This window comes from Gopherus flavomarginatus, chromosome 20, assembly GCF_025201925.1.
Source record: "Gopherus flavomarginatus isolate rGopFla2 chromosome 20, rGopFla2.mat.asm, whole genome shotgun sequence".
Classification (NCBI taxonomy): domain Eukaryota; kingdom Metazoa; phylum Chordata; order Testudines; family Testudinidae; genus Gopherus; species Gopherus flavomarginatus.
This window is the reverse complement of record NC_066636.1, coordinates 4725164-4744751: the sequence shown is the minus strand read 5'-3', so window position 1 is coordinate 4744751 and position 19588 is coordinate 4725164. Positions and strand designations below refer to the sequence as shown.

At 58.1% G+C, this 19588-nt stretch overlaps 3 protein-coding genes across 7 annotated transcripts in view; 1 reads left to right on the top strand and 2 right to left on the bottom strand.

Annotated features, from left to right (window-relative positions):
- Positions 1-19588, bottom strand: part of LOC127038425 (uncharacterized) — a 72028-nt gene that overhangs the window by 17979 nt on the left and 34461 nt on the right. The gene's annotated exons all lie outside the window — the stretch shown is intronic.
- The window catches only part of LOC127038424 (uncharacterized), a 49964-nt gene that overhangs the window by 11558 nt on the left and 18818 nt on the right, over positions 1-19588 (top strand). The window lies entirely within an intron of this gene.
- On the bottom strand, positions 2328-18816 carry LOC127038423 (HAUS augmin-like complex subunit 5). Its single transcript, XM_050931023.1, has 19 exons — positions 18679-18816; positions 18060-18122; positions 17766-17798; positions 17447-17471; positions 16803-16935; positions 16124-16283; positions 15628-15703; positions 15061-15140; positions 14919-14979; positions 14456-14583; positions 7171-7249; positions 6761-6906; positions 6218-6380; positions 5750-5830; positions 4816-4961; positions 3805-3919; positions 3446-3581; positions 3130-3262; positions 2328-2770 (listed from the first exon to the last, which is right to left on the bottom strand). The coding sequence occupies exons 1-19, from the start codon at positions 18774-18776 to the stop codon at positions 2632-2634; spliced, it is 1995 nt and encodes a 664-aa protein (XP_050786980.1). The 5' UTR covers positions 18777-18816; the 3' UTR covers positions 2328-2631.

Genomic DNA, 19588 nt, shown 5'->3' with positions numbered 1-19588 from the left:
TTTGCTGCAGGTTTTTGGGGTGTCACCCCTGCTCTGCACTCCCCCAGTGCAGCCCAAGGTCTTCTCTCCCCCCAACCACATATCCTCTCCCTGCTGGTGCTGGAGCATCTGCTTGGCCCCCCACTCCCTCTCGGGGCACACTGTGCGGCGTGGCTGGGGATTGTGCAACAGCCCAGCACCAGGCAATGCAGAACGGAAACCAGAGGCCATGCCCCACCCCACCCAAGCTGCCCCTCCAGGTGCATTGGAGCCCAGCGCCCCGCACCTGCGCACTCCTGCGCCACAGGGGCTGAGCTGAAGCCCCACCACACTCTGCAGTTGGGAGAAAGGTCAGGCCAGCCAGCCCTTGTGGGATGGTGGAATCGCCACCGGGGTTGACAGTATGGGAGCTGTGATGCACGGAGAAGCGGTTGTCACTGCTGCAGGCAGAGGGCAGCAGAGCATGCAGACACACACGATTGCAAACATACACAAATAACTGCACAAATCCAGCCACACACTAGCACAACCGCTAAAGATGCAAACACGTGCACAAATCCAGCCTCACAAACACGCACACCTGTACAGCCACACACACAACCCCCCCACAGCTACACAAACACCCGCCCACAGACACAACCTCTGCAGAACTCGAGACATACACTAATCTGTACACACACCCCATCCCTCTCCTATACACACACCTTGGGTCACTGTGACACTCAACACTTCAATTGGATGGGGTACCCAGAACCGTGTCTATTCTCTGCCTCCCAGGGCCTGCAGGGGATGGATTGGGACTGTGGCCAGGCAACCCTGCGCTGTGGCTATTCCCTGCCCCCCATGGCTCAGAGGGGGCAGATTGGGGGCCGAGGGGGCACGATCCAATGACAGCCAAGGGGGGATAAGAGGTGGGGAGGGGGCCGTGGTTTCTGCACCACCCAGTTCCTGGCACAGACTCTTTTGAGGATTTGCATTTTTTGGTAGTTTTCACCCCATCACCACTTCCTGCCCAGCCCCCTCCTGCTGTGCGAGATGGTTAAGGGGGGGATGGGAAGAACCCAGAGTCCTGGCTCCCAGCCCCAGCTGTGCTAACGTACCAGACCCCCCTGTAACCCCAGAGCTGGGAATGGAACCCAGGAGTCCTGACGCCAAGCTTCCCTTCCTCTAACCACTAGACCCTGCCCCCCGCCTGCAAATGCTGTCAGCCAGCAGGAGCCCATATCCTTCCAACCCCCAATCAGGGGACAGTACTCCAGGCCCTCTGTCCGTTTGCAGGGGAAGGGTAGAGCCAGTGGTCCCCAAGGCAGTGCCTGCAGGTGCATAGCGCCTGCCTACTGACAAGGGAGCGCCCCGCCGCCGAGGAGCGGAGCCGCCGAGAAGCATCAGAGCCAAGAAGTGTCACTGCCAAAATGCTGCTGCGAAGCTTCTCGCTGCCGCTGCTTCTCGGAGGCATTTTGGGGGTGACGCTTCTCGCTGCCGCTGTTTCTCGGAGGCATTTTGGCGGCTGCTCCCTGCCCACACTGAAAGGTTGGGGACCACTGGGTAGAGCACTGGCATCCTCCTTTCTCCCACAAATCACCCAGGAGGCGGCCGGCTCTGGGATGCTCCCACAGCCCAGGCTGAGGGAGCCAGAGGGACCAACCTGAGAGGGGCCCCCACCCCCCCAGCGATAGGTGCTGTCTACCCCCACTTCCTAGCTGGGCCCTCCCCCAGCAAAGCTTCCCCCAACTTGATTTCCAAAAGGAAGGGAGAGGGGGTGAGTCTGGGAGCCACGACTCCTGCATTTAGGCCATTCACCTCTCCCTGTTCCATCCCTCAGTTTCTCCATGGAAGAGGGACGAGGACATTGAAGCCTTTGGAGTTGGGGGGGGGGCGGCTTTGAGGTGGTTCTGCCAAGAAGGGGATGCCCCAGCCAGGGTGGCGAGCTCAGGGGTGGGATCCCTGCCTGCCCCAAGCGGGGCTGCACTGGGTAGGACAGGCCAGGAAGATGAAGCCGGGGCTGTTGTTACCTCAGCACAGGAATAAACCTCTGGGCTCAGGCGCTCGGGACAGGGCCGTGTTCACTGGTCCCTTGGGGCATGAGGGAGGGCGGGATGGTCCAGGCAGAAGCACAGGCCCAGCCAGCCTGGAGCAGCCAGAGAGAGCTGGTGCCTCCTAGGAGGGGTCCATTCCCCACGCACCTGAGCCAGCCAGTCCCTGCCCTGGGGCCCCATCACAGCCGGGGCCCAATCCGAGGGGAAAGGTCCCGTGCCCCATTCCCTGCCCACCCGAGCTAATCAGTTCCTGCCCTGGGGGAGACCGGAGCTGACGCACCCCATGTCCCATGCCTGCCATGAGCCTGAATGTGAATGTAACCAGTTTATTCAGAACATTGTGAATTACAGAACGCCACAAAACCCATCTGGGACGCCCCACACGCACCGGACACCCGCTCCCACCACCAGCATCTGGTCACCCCCCCACACACACTGACCCTCCCCACTTTGCACAAGAGGAGACAGCTGGACTGGACTGGGATAAGCCCCCCAAACCTCCACCCCATACAGGTGTGTCCGACCCGCACTCCTTCCCTAACAGGGGTATAGCTACCTACAACTGCACCCCTTTGGGGGTGGGGCTCCCCAGCCCCTCCCAGGCAAGACGGGGCCATCAGGCCCAGCTGTGCTGCTGCTGCTGCTGCTGCTGCTGGAGGGTCTTGAGGGCCAGGGTCCAGCGCTCCAGCCACTGCTGCAAGGTGAGGCCCAGGCGATGCTCCGCAGGCAGGACAAACTGCCCTGGCTGCTCCCACCTGCAGATAGGGAGGGGTGAGATGGCTCTTTCTGGCCCTGCTCCCCACAGCTCTCCCCTGCACAGACACCCCCACGTCCCCTTCCCTCCCCCGACATCCTTCCTCATGGCACATGCCCCCCAGCCCCTCCCTAGGTACGCCCATTCTCCAGGGGCACCAGGCCACCCCCTTCCTTCAGACGCCAGCCCACAACACCCCCAATCAGTCCCTCCTGTGCCCCCACCACTTGGGCAAGCCCCCTTCTTCCTCACAGGCCCCACCCCAGGCAGGGGAGAACCGACCCCCAGCACAGGATGGGCTGGGCTTCTCCGCTCTGGAGAACAAAACGTTCCATAAACCAGCTGGTGGGGCCTCCTCACCAGGCGTCGATGGCAGCCTGCACCTCGGGCCAGCGCTCGATGCGTTGCCTGCACTGCTCCGTCACCAGCTGGATCCGCGGCCCCAGGGCTCCGGCCTGCTCCCGGTCGTGGTCCCGCAGGGCCTGCACCAGGGCTGGGGGAAGAGATGTTGGTAAGGCCTGGAGCAGTTACAGTTTGGGGGGGGGGGGGTGCTGAGTTGCTGAGCGGATGCCATGGTCCTGCCGCCCTCAGGCCAGCTCGTGCGCCAGGAGGGTGCCGCTTGCAGACCCTGGGGAGGCGTCCCCCTGTCCATCTGGAGCCATGGAGGGGATCTCACCTTGCGCGTCGGTCCCCCGGGAGCCCTGGCGCTGCTGCAGGCTGGCCAGCGCCCAGTTCTTGTAGCCCAGCTGGGCACGCAGGGCCAGCAGCTCCTTCTTCAGCTCAGCCATGTGGGGCAGGAGGTGCTCCGGGGCCTGGGGCAGAGACACACAGAGATGGGGGTGAGGGGAGACAGGGCCTGGCTCCCCCTCACAGAGGCTCTAGGGAGGTTTAATGCAGAATAAATTAGGGGGGTGCGCCTGCCCCACTCCCTGCTCCAGGACCCCCCTATCTTCCCCCAGAAGAGGGTCTCACTCCCGCCCTGCGGGGAGACATCCCTGCTCCCTGCCCCATTGCTCCACCAAGTGTGCATCTCACCTTGTAGAGAGGGAACCCGGAAGCCTGGCACACAGTGAGGAAGGCCCGGTGCTGGGCAAGCGCCGTCCGGTCCAGCCTATGGATGGAGAGCTCATGAGCCGGGACCTGCTGGGACCTGGAGGTGGGGGACGACCGGGTCAGGGACGCCAAGGATCAGCCCCTGAACTCCCCACACTCAGGCACCCGCCATCTCACCAGACACCCCAGCCCATCCCCCCACCCCACTCCCCAGGAAGGGCTGGTGGGACCCTCTCGTCACAGCCGCCTGCCAGGGTAGTACAGCATTGGTACCCCCTGGAGAGCAGGTACCAGTGTTCCCAGAGTATTAATACCCAGAGAGTATCAATGCTCCTCTCACTGCTATAGGCTACCGATGCTCCTAGAGCATTATCAGCCCAGAAAGTATTAATCCTCCCACCACAGATGTCGGGTACCGATGCTCTCAGAGCATTATTACCCCGGAGGGAGTATTCATGCTCCCACCACAGTATTAAAGCCCCTGCCCCACTCTCAGGTATTAGCTCTCCTCCCAGAGAACACTGGTTTTTCACTGGTATTCCCCAGCACCAACACCCCTGCTCATCTCGATGCCACGACTGCAGCATTAATACCACTGCCCAAGTACTGATGCTCCTGGCAGAGGACCAGTGCCCCCAGCATGGGGCAGAGGACCAGAGTATCAGTACTGCTGGGCAGGCACCTACCCCCTCCAACCTGCAGATCTCAGGGCGGCTCTGAGCCCTATTTCAATGGAGCACAGGCCGGGGGAGGGGGGAGAAGGTCCCAGGAATGCTGCATACCCCAAGTCCAGTAGTGGTGGGGGGGGGGGGAGCATAGTCCTCCATGCCAGGTACTCCCCCTAAGGCCGGGGACTCCTCCCATAAGGGGATCCAGCCCCTGGGGCACCCCAAGAGGGGACAGTCAGCCCCAGGGCCCTGCTGGCTGTGGGGGAGAGGGCCTGCAGGGGAGGATGGGGCAGATCAGACAGAGCGGGGGAGGTGGGGGACTCACCCCAGGAGGCTGCGGCGCAGGAGGCAGGGGAGGGCGATGGCCCCCAGCTGCCGGACCTTGCGCTCCACCCCCCCGTGCAGCCGCTGCGACTCCAGTGTCACATCCTGCTCTGGGCCCAGCAGCTTCCTCTGCACGAAGGCCTGGACCTGAGAGACAGTGGGGGGGAGACCATGCTGGTGCCCCTCAGTCCCAATCCTGGGCCCCACTCCCCCAGCCCTTCCAGTACTCTTCGATCCCACCCTACAGCCCCCTGCCTCCCCCCTCAGTCCCAACCAGCAGCTCCCTGCCATCCAAACCCTGGGCCCCACTCCCCCAGCCCCACCAGTGCCTCATAGTCCTGCCCCAGCCCTCGGCCCCACTCCCCTGCCCCGCCAGTGCCCCTCAGTACTGCCCCAGCCCTGGGCTCCACTCCCCCAGCCCCACCAGTGCCACTATGTCCTGCCCCAGCCCTGGGCCTCACTCCCCCAGCCCCGTCAGCGCCCCTCAGTCCTGCCCCAGCCCTGGGCCTCACTCCCCAGCCCCGCCAGCGCCCCTCAGTCTCGCCCCAGCCTTGGGCCCCACTCCCCCAGCCCCACCAGTGCCTCATAGTCCTGTCCCAGCCCTGGGCCCCACTCCCCTGCCCCGTCAGTGCCCCTCAGTACTGCCCCAGCCCTGGGCCCCACTCCCCTAGCCCCGCCAGTGCCCCTCAGTCCTGCTTCAGCCCTGGGCCTCACTCCTCAGCCCCGCCAGCGCCCCTCAGTCTCGCCCCAGCCCTGGGGCTCACTCCCCAGCCCTGCCAGCGCCCCTCAGTCTCGCCCCAGCCCTGGGCCTCACTCCCCCAGCTCAGCCAGTGCCCCTCAGTGTCACCCCACAGCTTCCTGGTATTCCGGCCCTGGACTCCCCTATCCTCTGCCACCCCATGGTGGGGGAGGGGGAGGGAGTGGGGGTGTCTCACCTCGGCCTGGTCCTTGCGGAGCTGGGATTTGATGTAGGAGGTGCCTTTGATCAGCGCCCGGACATGCTGCTGCTTTTCGCGCTGGGTGGATGAGGGAGGGGTGGGAAATGTGTCAGTCCTGGGGCTGCTTCGAGACAGTGTCCCTGCTTCCCCCGGGCCAGCAAAGGCACCCCTCTATTCAGCCCTGCAATCCCTCTCGTTCCCCCCAGAAGGCACCCCCACCTCCCCTAACTTGTCCACTCCCTCCCTTGCCTCATCATCCCCACACCCCTATATTCCCTCCAATATGCACCCCCTCTACTTCCTTCCCCCCAGGCCAGCCAGGTACCCTGTGGATCCCCCTCCAGGAACCCCCCAGCCACGGGCTCTCTCATCCTCCTGTGTGCCCCCATCCCCCAGGCAGGTCCCATGTGCAGAGGTTACCCTGCTCTAACGCCCCCCCCACCCCACACACACACCCACACTCACCACCAGGTGGCGGAAGTCCAGGATGCGCTGCCGCTTGCTCTGCAAGGCCTGCAGCTCTGCGTGGCGGGCACTTGCCTCCCGTTCCAGCTCTCGGCAGCCCCGGTGCAGCCCATCCCGCAGTCCAGCCAGCCGTACAGCCCGCAGCTCCAGCTCCAGCACCGCCCTGGGGGCCGGGCGGGACAAGCTGGCTCAGTAGGTCGGGGGGGTGGGGGGAGAAGAAGACCACGTGGGCAGGGAATCTTCCCAGCAGGGAGCACTCTTTCAGGGGTGGGTGGTCACTGACTGTGCAGGAGGGACCCTGGGTGGTGGGGATGTCTCCCCAGCAGGGGGTGCTTGCCACAGGACCCCAACAGCACAGGGGGACCCCACGGGACAGGGAAGTCTCCCCAGCAGGGAGTGCTCTCCAGGGGGCCCTCACATTGCAGGGGGACCCCAGGGGCAGGAAGTCTCCCCAGCAGGGGATGTTCTCCCAGGGTGGGTGGTCACCAACTGTGCAGGGGTGAGCCCAGGGGGCAGGGTGTCTCCCAGGCCTGGAGCAGCTACCTGGCGAGGATGGCGCGCTCCGAGCCGTCCGCCAGCAGCCGGTGCATCTCCTGCACGAGGGAGGCCAGCCGTGCCGTGCCGTGCCGCTCCCGGGCCTGCAGGGGGAGCTGCTGCACCCACAGCTCCTCACACCTGCTCCAGCCTTCCTGCAGCCAGGGGGAGGGAAGCAGGTAAGGAGGGGCCAGGGGACACTGCCCCCTCCCCCCGCTATATCCCAGCTGGAGATATGGCCCTGAAGTCCCCCCACAGTCCCCGGGATCCCCAGCCCTCAGACGGGGCCCCCTCCCTCCCCTGCTATATCCCAGCCCTCGGAACACCCAGATGTGCCCCCCCCCAGCTATACTCTAACTGCTGTGACTGCCCAGACCCCAGACGCAGCCCTGCCTGCCCCTCCGCATGCCCCCACTCACCTGTATGAGGCCCCGGACTGAGGGCAGGGCTGCTGGCGGCCCCACCAGGTCTTCCAGGCGGGAGCTCTCGTAGCGGAACCTGCAGGGCAGAGGTACAAGCCCCAGCATTGGTGCCATGGGTCACTGCAGCACCACTGGGGTGACAGCCCCCCAGATGTCATAAACAGATAGCTAAGGGTTAATGTCTCTTTCACCTGAAGCACCTGACCAGAGGACCAATCAGGAAACCGGATTTTTTCAACTTTGGGTGGAGGGAATTGTGTGTCTGAGTCTTTGTTTTTCTGGCTGCCTGCTTTCTCTGAGCTTTGGAGAAGTAGTTCTACTTTCTAATCTTCTGTTTCTAAGTGTAAGGACAAAGAGATCAGATAGTAAGTTCTATGGTTTCTTTTCTTTGGTATTTGCATGAATATAAGTGCTGGAGTGCTTTGATTTGTATTCTTTTTGAATAAGGCTGTTTATTCAATATTCTTTTAAGCAATTGACCCTGTGTTGTATCATCTAATACAGAGAGAACATTTGTATGTATTTTTCTTTCTTTTTATATAAAGCTTTCTTTTAAGACCTGTTGGAGTTTTTCTTTACTTCAGGGAAATTGAGTCTGTACTCACCAGGGAATTGGTGGGAGGAAGAAGTCAAGGGGAGATCTGTGTGTTGGATTGCTAGCCTGACTTTGCATTCCCTCTGGGGGAATAGGAAAGTACTTTTTGCTTCCAGGACTGGAAACAGAGAGGGGGAGTCACTCTGTGTAGTTACACAGAGCTTATGTCTGTGTATCTCTCCAGGAGCATCTGGAGGGGGGAAGGGAAAAAGGATTATTTCCCTTTGTTGTGAGACTCAAGGGATTTGGGTCTTGGGGTCCCCAGGGAAGGTTTTTCAGAGGGACCAGAGTGCCCCAAAACACTCTAATTTTTTGGGTGGTGGCAGCAGGTACCAGGTCCAAGCTGGTAACTAAGCTTGGAGGTTTTCATGCTAACCCCCATATTTTGGACGCTAAGGTCCAAATCTGGGACTAAGGTTATGACATGGTGGTAGCGGTGGGATATAGACAGAATCCAGAAGCCAGTAGAAATATTATATTTTTCTTTTCTCTGCTAAGGGCTTTTTAGCAGAGAGAAACAGTTGGTTTTAAAAGGGAACCAGAGAGAATTTTTTTTTTCTGCTCTCTCTGGCAGTTTGTGGCTTGCATGTTAAGCGAGAAGCCATTAAGAGACTGTTGAGGGTCTTTTGTCATGCAATAGCCCTCCCATTAGGAGGCAAGTACCAGCACTTATAGGCATGCAAATAAAGTGGTTTTTCTGGTTTCCCTTCATTGAACATTAGCTAGAGAGAGAAAAGGAAAAAGCACTGTTGCTAGGCAGACTTCAGGAGGCAACAGAACCTGCAGTTCAAAAGATAAACACCGGAGGGCACCCCAACACAAGAAAACAGGAACCATGACTTCTAAGGCAAAAATCGACGCCGAAGAACAAATCAAAGAAGCTGAACACAGGCGACAACTGGAAATAAAACAAAAAGAGATGGAGATGAAAGAAAAGGAAAAAAGCATGAAACTGGCAGCCTTCCAAAGAGAACAGGCAGCCCAAGAGGCAGCACACAAAAGAAAACTAGAAGAAGAAGAGGTGGCCTACCGAAGGAAACAAGCAGAAGAAGAGTTGGCCCACAGAAGGAAGCAAGAAGAAGAAGAGGCGGCCCACCGCCGAGACATGGAAAAACACCAAAAAGAAATGGAAAAACAACAAAAAGAAATGGAAAAACAGAGAAAACATGAACTGGACTTGGCAAAAGCTGGGCTGCATGTGCCAGCCAACCCTAACAACCCGGCGCCAAATATTGCTCCACAGCACAGGAAATTTCCCACCTACAAGGCAGGTGATGACACCGAGGCCTTCTTGGAAAATTTTGAAAGAGCCTGTCTTGGGTACAGCATTCCCGAAGACCAGTACATGGTAGAAGTAAGGTCACAGCTCAGTGGACCTTTAGCAGAGGTGGCAGCTGAAATGCCTAAGCAGCAAATGAATGACTATAAACTTTTTCAAACCAAGGCCAGATACAGAATGGGGATAACCCCAGATCAGTGGAAACCCGAGGTGTCATTTCCCAAACACGCCTACTACATTGCAAAAAACTATGAGGCCTGGATAACAGGAAACAACATTCAAACCTTGGAAGAACTAAACCTCCTCATACAAATGGAGCAGTTCTTGGATGGTGTTCCTGAAGACATCACACGGTACATACAAGATGGAAATCCCAAAGATATCGCTGAGGCGGGGGAGATTGAAGCCAAATGGATGGAACTAGCAGAAAGCAAGAAAGCTACTGTCAAGGGGAACGATTACCCCAGGGGGCACACAGACCATAAACCCTACAACCGAGGACAGCCAAAGACCCCACATACCACCCAAGTAAAGCCACAGACACCCTACCCTTCCACCTCACCAGTCTCCAGTAACTCACCTCGGCCCAGTGACCCATCAGATGGAAGATGCTTTAAGTGTAATGAACTGGGACATATCAAGGCCAAGTGTCCCAAGAACACCATGCGAGTGCAATTCATTACACCACCATCACACCAAAGATCCCCAGGCCCGGATGCCTCTCAAATACCCTTGGAGCGAAGGGACAATTTGAGAGTGGGCGGAAAGAAGGTTACTGCGTGGAGAGACACGGGGGCACAAGTGTCAGCTATTCACCAATCCTTCGTTGACCCCAAATTCATCAACCCAAAGGCCAAAGTTACAATTTACCCCTTCATGTCACAAGCTGTAGACTTGCCTACAGCTCAACTGCCTGTCCAGTACAAAGGCTGCTCAGGAATGTGGACTTTTGCAGTCTATGACAATTATCCTATCCCCATGCTACTGGGGGAAGACTTGGCCAACCAGGTGAGGCGGGCCAAGAGAGTGGGAATGGTTACACGTAGCCAAACCAGGCAAGCTTCCAGACCCATTCCTGTTCCTGAGCCGTCCACAGAGGCCCCGTCTGTGTTACCAGAGACCCAGACAGAGGTAGTGGACCCGGATTCCATGCCTTCCACTGAAACAGCCACAGCATCTCCAGTCCCAGGCCCGGAACTGGAACAGCAACCAGCACCAGCAAGTGCAACTACATCTTCAAACTCAACGCCAGAGGGCGCCAGCGAGCCAGAACTGGCAGAAGCAAAAGACAGCCATACCCAAAAGGCTCAGCCAGAGCCTAAAATACCCTCAGGTGCACCAGCGGAGAGCGGTTCACCAGCAACGGAAACAACCCCATCACCTACATCGCTTCCAGAGGGACCAAGCCCAAGTCCACAGTCTGAGGAAGAACTGGTGACCCCAGCCTCAAGGGAACAGTTCCAGACTGAGCAGGAAGCGGATGACAGCCTTCAGAAAGCGTGGGCGGCGGCACGGAGCACCCCACCGCCTCTCAGCTCTTCTAATCGATCCCGGTTTGTTATAGACCAAGGACTTTTATACAAGGAAATTCTTTCTGGTGGACACCGGGAAGAATGGCAGCCGCAAAAACAGTTGGTGGTTCCAACTAAGTACCGGGGGAAGCTCTTAAGCTTAGCCCATGATCATCCCAGTGGCCATGCTGGGGTGAACAGAACCAAGGACCGGTTGGGGAAGTCCTTCCACTGGGAGGGGATGGGCAAGGACGTTGCCAAGTATGTCCGGTCTTGTGAGGTATGCCAAAAAGTGGGAAAGCCTCAAGACCAGGTCAAGGCCCCTCTCCAGCCACTCCCCATAACTGAGGTCCCATTTCAGTGAGTAGCTGTGGATATTCTGGGCCCTTTCCCAAAAAAGACGCCCAGAGGAAAGCAGTACGTACTGACTTTAGTGGACTTTGCTACCCGATGGCCAGAAGCAGTCGCTCTAGGCAACACCAGGGCTAACACTGTGTGCCTGGCCCTAACAGACATCTTTGCCAGGGTAGGTTGGCCCTCTGACATCCTTACAGATTCAGGGTCTAATTTCCTGGCAGGGATCATGGAAAACCTGTGGGAAACTCATGGGGTGAATCACTTGGTTGCCACCCCGTACCACCATCATACCAATGGCCTGGTGGAAAGGTTCAATGGAACTTTGGGGGCCATGATACGAAAATTCATCAACGAATTCTCCAATAATTGGGACCTAGTGTTGCAGCAGTTGCTGTTTGCCTACAGGGCTGTACCACATCCCAGTTTAGGGTTTTCACCATTTGAACTGGTGTATGGTCACGAGGTTAAGGGGCCATTACAGTTGGTGAAGCAGCAATGGGAGGGGTTTACGCCTTCTCCAGGAACTAACATTCTGGACTTTGTAAGCAACCTACAAAGCACCCTCCGACACTCTTTAGCCCTTGCTAAAGAGAACCTAAAGAATGCTCAAGAAGAGCAAAAGGCCTGGTATGACAGACATGCCAGAGAACGTTCCTTCAAGGTAGGAGACCAGGTTATGGTCTTGAAGGCGCAACAGGCCCATAAGATGGAAGCATCATGGGAAGGGCCATTCACGGTCCAAGAGCGCCTGGGAGCTGTAAACTACCTCATAGCATTTCCCAATTCCTCACTAAAGCCTAAAGTGTACCATGTTAATTCTCTCAAGCCTTTCTATTCCAGAGACTTACAGGTTTGTCAGTTTACAGTCCAGGGAGAGGATGCTGAGTGGCCTGACGGTGTCTACTACGACGGGAAAAAAGACGGTGGCGTGGAAGAGGTGAACCTCTCAACCACCCTGGAACGTCTGCAGCGGCAACAAATCAAGGAGCTGTGCACTAGCTTCGCCCCACTGTTCTCAGCCACCCCAGGACGGACTGAACGGGCATACCACTCCATTGATACAGGTAATGCTCACCCAATCAGAACCCCACCCTACCGAGTGTCTCCTCATGCCCAAGCTGCTATAGAACGGGAGATCCAGAACATGCTACAAATGGGTATAATCCGCCCATCTACCAGTGCATGGGCATCTCCAGTGGTTCTGGTACCCAAACCAGATGGGGAAATACGCTTTTGCGTGGACTACCGTAAGCTAAATGCGGTAACTCGTCCGGACAACTATCCAATGCCACGTACCGATGAGCTATTGGAAAAGTTGGGACGTGCCCAGTTCATCTCTACAATAGACTTAACCAAGGGGTACTGGCAAGTACCGCTTGATGAACCTGCCAAGGAGAGGTCAGCATTCGTCACCCATGCGGGGGTGTATGAATTCAATGTCCTTCCTTTCGGCCTTCGAAATGCACCTGCCACCTTCCAGAGGCTGGTAGATGGTCTACTAGCTGGACTGGGAGAATTGCAGTTGCCTACCTCGATGATGTGGCCATTTTTTCAGACTCCTGGCCCGAACACCTACTACACCTGAAAAAGGTCTTTGAGCGCATCAGGCAGGCAGGACTAACTGTTAAGGCCAAAAAGTGTCAAATAGGCCAAAACAGAGTGACTTACCTGGGGCACCAGGTGGGTCGAGGAACCATAAACCCCCTACAGGCCAAGGTGGATGCTATCCAAAAGTGGCCTGTCCCAAAGTCAAAGAAGCAGGTCCAATCCTTCTTAGGCTTGGCCGGATACTACAGGCGATTTGTACCACACTACAGCCAAATCGCTGCCCCATTGACTGACCTGACCAAAAAGACCCAGCCAAATGCCGTTAAGTGGACTAATGAGTGTCAAAAGGCCTTTACCCAGCTTAAGGCGATGCTCATGTCTGACCCTGTGCTCAGGGCCCCGGACTTTGACAAGCCATTCCTAGTAACCACAGATGCATCTGAGCGTGGTATAGGAGCAGTGCTCATGCAGGAAGCAACAGATCACAACTTCCATCCTGTCGTGTTTCTCAGCAAGAAACTGTCTGAGAGGGAGAGTCACTGGTCAGTCAGTGAAAAGGAATGCTATGCCATTGTGTACGCCCTGGAAAAGCTACGCCCATATGTTTGGGGACGGCGGTTCCAACTACAAACTGACCATGCTGCACTAAAGTGGCTTCATACTGCCAAGGGGAACAACAAGAAACTTCTTCGTTGGAGTTTAGCTCTCCAAGATTTTGATTTTGAAATTCAACACATCACAGGAGCTTCTAACAAAGTAGCTGATGCACTCTCCCGTGAGAGTTTCCCAGAATTCAGTAGTTAAAAAGTGTTCTTAAAATGTAGAAGTCTGTTAGTTATATACTTAGTAGTATATGTAAAGGTGCATGTGTTGTAGTAATCTGTTTATTTTAAAGTTCTAGAAGGAAATCGTCGCCAGTGAGCTTCCCCACTGTCTGCAATTTGGGGGGCGTGTCATAAACAGATAGCTAAGGGTTAATGTCTCTTTCACCTGAAGCACCTGACCAGAGGACCAATCAGGAAACCGGATTTTTTCAACTTTGGGTGGAGGGAATTGTGTGTCTGAGTCTTTGTTTTTCTGGCTGCCTGCTTTCTCTGAGCTTTGGAGAAGTAGTTCTACTTTCTAATCTTCTGTTTCTAAGTGTAAGGACAAAGAGATCAGATAGTAAGTTCTATGGTTTCTTTTCTTTGGTATTTGCATGAATATAAGTGCTGGAGTGCTTTGATTTGTATTCTTTTTGAATAAGGCTGTTTATTCAATATTCTTTTAAGCAATTGACCCTGTGTTGTATCATCTAATACAGAGAGAACATTTGTATGTATTTTTCTTTCTTTTTATATAAAGCTTTCTTTTAAGACCTGTTGGAGTTTTTCTTTACTTCAGGGAAATTGAGTCTGTACTCACCAGGGAATTGGTGGGAGGAAGAAGTCAAGGGGAGATCTGTGTGTTGGATTGCTAGCCTGACTTTGCATTCCCTCTGGGGGAATAGGAAAGTACTTTTTGCTTCCAGGACTGGAAACAGAGAGGGGGAGTCACTCTGTGTAGTTACACAGAGCTTATGTCTGTGTATCTCTCCAGGAGCATCTGGAGGGGGGAAGGGAAAAAGGATTATTTCCCTTTGTTGTGAGACTCAAGGGATTTGGGTCTTGGGGTCCCCAGGGAAGGTTTTTCAGAGGGACCAGAGTGCCCCAAAACACTCTAATTTTTTGGGTGGTGGCAGCAGGTACCAGGTCCAAGCTGGTAACTAAGCTTGAAGGTTTTCATGCTAACCCCCATATTTTGGACGCTAAGGTCCAAATCTGGAACTAAGGTTATGACACCAGAGCCCTGACTCTGCCCCCTGCAGTACAAGCTGCCATCACCAGGGGGCCAAAGCCCCACAGCACCCCTTCTCCTGAGCTCTGACTCTGCCCCCCACCCCAGTACAGGCCACTATCACTGGGGGGGCAATGCACCATGCACCCACACTGCCACCCCCTTAGTGGTACCCACTTGAGGGCCTCTACGTCGCGGGGAATATCAATGTGGCTGGTGAGCTCTTGCATCTGCAGGGTGTTCTCCAGGGCCAGGTGCTCCAGGGCTGCCAGGACATGGTTGGGAGGGTGGGAACCCACGATGTCCTGCGTGGGCAGAGAGGTGGGATGAGCCACAGCGGGGCAGGGACACTGTACCCTCCATCGGGACTGGCTCCAATACCCCAGTGCAGTGCTAGGGGGTGCTGTGCTGCACAGAGCAGGGCAGAGGGGATCCCCCCTAGCAGTCAGGGCTGCCCCAATACCCGGCACTAAGGGGCGCCAGGCTGCTCCTCCAGAGACGGCTGAACCTTAGCATCAGGTGAGCTGTGGCAGTGCAGTGTTATGTGCAGCTGTTACCAGCTCAGAGGTGGCTGCATCTCGTGCACCATGCAAGCCGTCCCCAGGGTCCCTACCCCATTGTCCCTTCCTCCCCCGGTTACCTCCACCGTGCTCAGCCAGTGCTGGTAGGATGCGTCCAGCAGCTCCTCGCTTGTCCCGCTGCTGAGAGACACATGGGGCGGGGTTAGAAACAGAGTGGGGGTCGGGGGGGAGGGGAGGACAGAGGAGCTCGCAGGGTCTTACGGGAGGGTCCCAGACGTGCTGTGCTCGAAGAGCGACCTCAGGAAGTGGAAGCGCAGCTGGCAGGCCGTCCGCACGTCCCGCTGCGGAGAGACGAACAGACACGTTGACAGCTTACCGGGGTGGGGAGGAGACCACGGCCCTCAAGAAAGCTGCAGATCACCAGGAATCACTGGTGGAATCACCAGGATCTACTGGATCCTCCCTCCTTATTGGGATCCAGGCACCAGGCTCAGTGAGATCCCTCAGGATCCCAGGACCTGATTGCCGATGGCGCAGACTCCCCCAGGGTCCCGGCACCAGGCTCAGTCCGATTCCCTCCTCCTCCCCAACCAAACCCCATCACCAGATCCCATGGTGAGCTCACCAGAGCCCCACGCTGGCATTCACACGGCTCAGATCACCGGGTCCCCCTTGTCACCAGATCCTGCCTTGGGATCTCCAGATCCCCCCACAAGATCCAAGGACTGGGATCCCCAGATCACCATCCCCAACTAGCACAGGGGAGCAGGATTCCCAAATTCCTCTCTCCCTGCCCAGGATCTACCCACTGTCCCCATCCCAACTCACCAGTACTTCAGGCTCCATGCCAGCAAATCCGAGGTCAGGCACCTTCCCTCCCACCGTCAGCTCCACCTTGGCCTTTCTGCAGAGACCAGAGGAGGCCGTGAAAATGGGGTAGGGGGAAGGGGGAAGCACAGTTCAGGACAGCCCCCCACCCTCACCGTAGCCCAGCCCAGCCCAGCCCCCACCCCCAGTGGGACCCAGCCATGGAGTAAAGGATCCTGAGATGCTACCCAGGATGGGCAGTCCCCTATCCCTAATGCCGCTGGCCATAGGACCCCCTCCCAAGGAGCAAAGGATCCTGAGATGCTACCCAGGATGGGCAGTCCTCTATCCCTAATGCCACTGGCCATAGGACCCTCTCCCAAGGAGCAAAGGATTCTGGGAGTTAATACCAAGCAGAGATGTCCACTGGGTAGTGCTTTGAGAGCAAAGGATTCTGGGGGATATGACCAGGAAAGTGGGGACCCCACACTAAGGATGGACCCCCCCACCCCCACACCTGCTGATGTCCTGCAGCTGCTCCAGTCGCCCCCTCAGCTGTGTTACGCTGCCCTGCAGCTGCAGGCGTTCCTTGGCTGTACGGGCTGCATAGGCCTTGAGCAGCAGGGAGCGGCGCTGGGCATCACGGATCCGCTCCTGGGCTGCCTCCAGGGAGATCTCTGTGGGGTGAGAGAAGAAAGTGTGTCAGGGAAAACCCATCCCAAGCCCCAGATGCTAACTGCTAGGCACCACTCCCCTCCGAGAGCTGGGGATAGAACCCAGGAGTCCTGGCTCCCAGCGTCTCCCCGTCCCCTGCCCCGCTCCCAGAGTAGGAGACAGACCCCAGGAATCCTGAGGTGATGGGTGTGAATCCCATGGGCGATTGTCTGGGGAGGGAGCATGGGGGGAAAAATCAGCAGCCTCATTGGCCACAGGAGCCTTGCGGCTGGGGAAGAGACCATGTGGGGAGATGTTGCCCCCAAGGAGGGCAGGGCAGGGGAACAATCCTGCCCCCCACAAAGAAGTGGGGGGAAATGGATCTGGGCTGCAGGGGGACGATCCCACTGTGTGTTGGGGGAGAACAGATGGGAGGACTGGGGTGGATTTTGTGTCCTCCACCCCTAGAGTGATGGGCTGGGGTAGAGCGCTGGGGGCACAGATTATGCTGCCCCCGCAGATCCTTGGGGCTTCCTGCTTACCGTCAGCCATGACCTCACGCTGGGCTGTCTCCATCTGCAGGTCTAACTGCTGCAGCTCCCCACGCAGGCGGGCCACGCCCTGGGCCAGCTGCTGGCGCCGCTCCTGCTCCGGTTCTGACCCACTGGGCTTTCCCTTTGGGGAGGGGAAGACTCTGATTGGGGGCAGGGCTTCTCCTGGACAGCCCTGCCCCCTGCATCCACCCGCTGCTAGAGACCCAGGCATCTTGCTCATCCATGGCAGGGCTCCTTACCCCACAGCACCCCAATCCCCTGCCCCACTGATCCCACCCCCATTTCCCAGATCCACAGCTCAGCAACAAAGCACCCCACTGTCCCCCACCCCATAGCACCCCTCTGCATCACGATCCCACCCCAACTCACTGCCCACCCACTGCTCTCACCCTATCCCACCCCACAGTACCACCTGATCCTCACCTTGATCCACGACCCCATCCTCTACCCTGACCCACTCTATCCCACCCCACAGCACTCCGATCCCCTTCCTCCCCCCTCCAAATCCAGTTTACCATCCCCTACCCACCACATGGCACAGAATCCCACCCACAACACCCATCCCACCGACAACCCTCACCCACACCTGCCCCATGCCCCATTCAACCAGCAGTCTCCACCGGTCCCCTCACCTCTGCCTCCTCCAGATGCTGGTACCTGAGGCAAGGCCTGAGTAAAGGAGGCTGAACATGAAGAATGACAGAGGACTGAACGGATGGACGGACGGAGGAACAGACCGACCTCAGGGAGAGGTCGGAGGCATCAGGCTGGGGGGACGCCAGCCAAGGGTCAACAAGGAAATTAAACATTCTCCCCCAGAGGCTGGATGGGCCCAGGGGCTTGATCTAGGGGGCAGGGACAGGGTGGGACACTGGGCTGGATGGACCCCTCGGTGAGAAAGTTGCCCAGAGTAACAAGTCTCCAAAGCGGAGGGGGACGAGGAAAGGATACCACAGCAAGTTCCCTCGGATCTTCTTCACATTCCTGTGAGGAAAGAGAGAGGGATGAATCTACTGCAAAGACAGCAATGGCTCTGGGTGGGGCATGGGGTCCAGTGGTTAGAGCAGGGCGGGACCAGGAGCCAGGACTCCTGGGTTCTACCCCTGGCTCTAGGAGGAGACCTGAAAAGCAGAAGGCCCCATGTCCCATTCCCTGGCTCCCTGAGCCAGCCAGTGCCCCGCTCTGGGGCCGGGTGGGAGCCAGCGCCCGTGGAGGGGGAAAGGCCCCACGCCCCATTCCTCTCACCTCTGGTGGTGCACGTGCCGGGTGACGTATCTCCAGATCTCCGCACACTGGCCTGAGCACATCCTGGGGATACAGAGCGACAGCGTCAGCCCGCGGGGACGCGACTGGAAACCCCTACAAGGCGCATGGGAGGCCCTCGGCTCAGGGCCGTATATTGCCCCCCGGCTCCCCGAGCCTGCCCCTTTTCCTCCCCCCCCGGCCTGGCTCATCCAGGTAACCTCACAGGGCTGGGGGGTAACATCTCCGGGGGCTGCCAGGCCCTTTTCTGCGGGAGAGCGGAGGGGGGGCGGCGGCTCTGGCCCCCCCGCTGGGACATGGTGAGTGGGGACAGGTGGGGGCCATGGGGCGGGCGGCTGGCAGGGAGCCCACGCGGAAGAGGGGTCCCAGGTGGGGGTATGATAGGCGGGGGGCGGGGCAGGGAGGTACAAGGCGCAGAGGGGGCAAGGAGGGGTCCAAGGAGGGAGGAGGAGCGGGGCGCAGGGAGCGAGGGGACCCCGAGGGGGCAGGGGAGGGGGCCGGGGGAGGGAGCCGCAGGAGCCCGGGGAGCACCCGGAGGGAAACGGGAACCCGGGGAACAGGAGCCGGGGGGATCCCGCGCTGGGGGGCCCGGGGCTCTCACCGGCGGAAGGCCCCATCGGGGGGCACCTTCGCGGGGGGCAGCCCCATCTCCTGGGCCGCCCAGAGCTTCAGCTCCAGCGCGGGGCCGCCCCGCTCCATGCCGGGACCCGAACACCCGCTGCCGCACAGCCCCACGGGAGCTGTAGTCCGGGGGCGGGGCCCGTAGTTCTGGGGGCGGGGCCTGCCGGGAGCTGCAATTTGCATTTTCCCCCGTTCGCGTGGGTCACACCGTAGGCCCCATGGTGGCCCCTACGCAATTTGTAACAGCGCCACCTGGAGGCTTCTGTCAGCACAAAGAGAAGGCGCAGCTCACGTGCTCTGGAGACTGAATTCCCTCCGGGGTCTTTGCTGAGCCAGTCTGTACCCCAGGGGATCTCGAACTGGGGTCGTGCGGGTATTACGGGGGGGGTCACAAGCTGTCAGCCTCCATCCCCAACCCCGCTTCACCTCCAGCCTTTGTAATAGTACTAAACATAAAAAAGGTGATAGTAATGTCTAAGGGGGGCTGCACTCAAAGGCTTGCTGTGTAAAGGGGTCACCAATACAAACGTTTGAGAACCGCTGCTGTACCCCATGCTCACGGCCTCCCTGCTAATGCCCAGCTCCCCTCTAGGGGGCAGAGGAGAGCTCAGTCCCCATGGCCTGTTCAGCCAGCCCTGGTGTCAGTTTTGTGCTTCAGACACATTTGCTAGGAACAGGTCTGAGATGCTCACTGCTCACTCCAGCCAGCTGCCTGCCAGGGAAAAGCCCTTGCCCCCTCTCCTCATCTAACCATTAGACCCCACACCCCTCTCCAAGCCAGACATAGAAACCCAGGAGTCCTGACTCCCAGGCCCCCGACTCTAACTCATTGGACCCTGTAACGATGCTGGTTCTGGCAGGACTCAACTGAGAGTGCCAATTCAGGACCA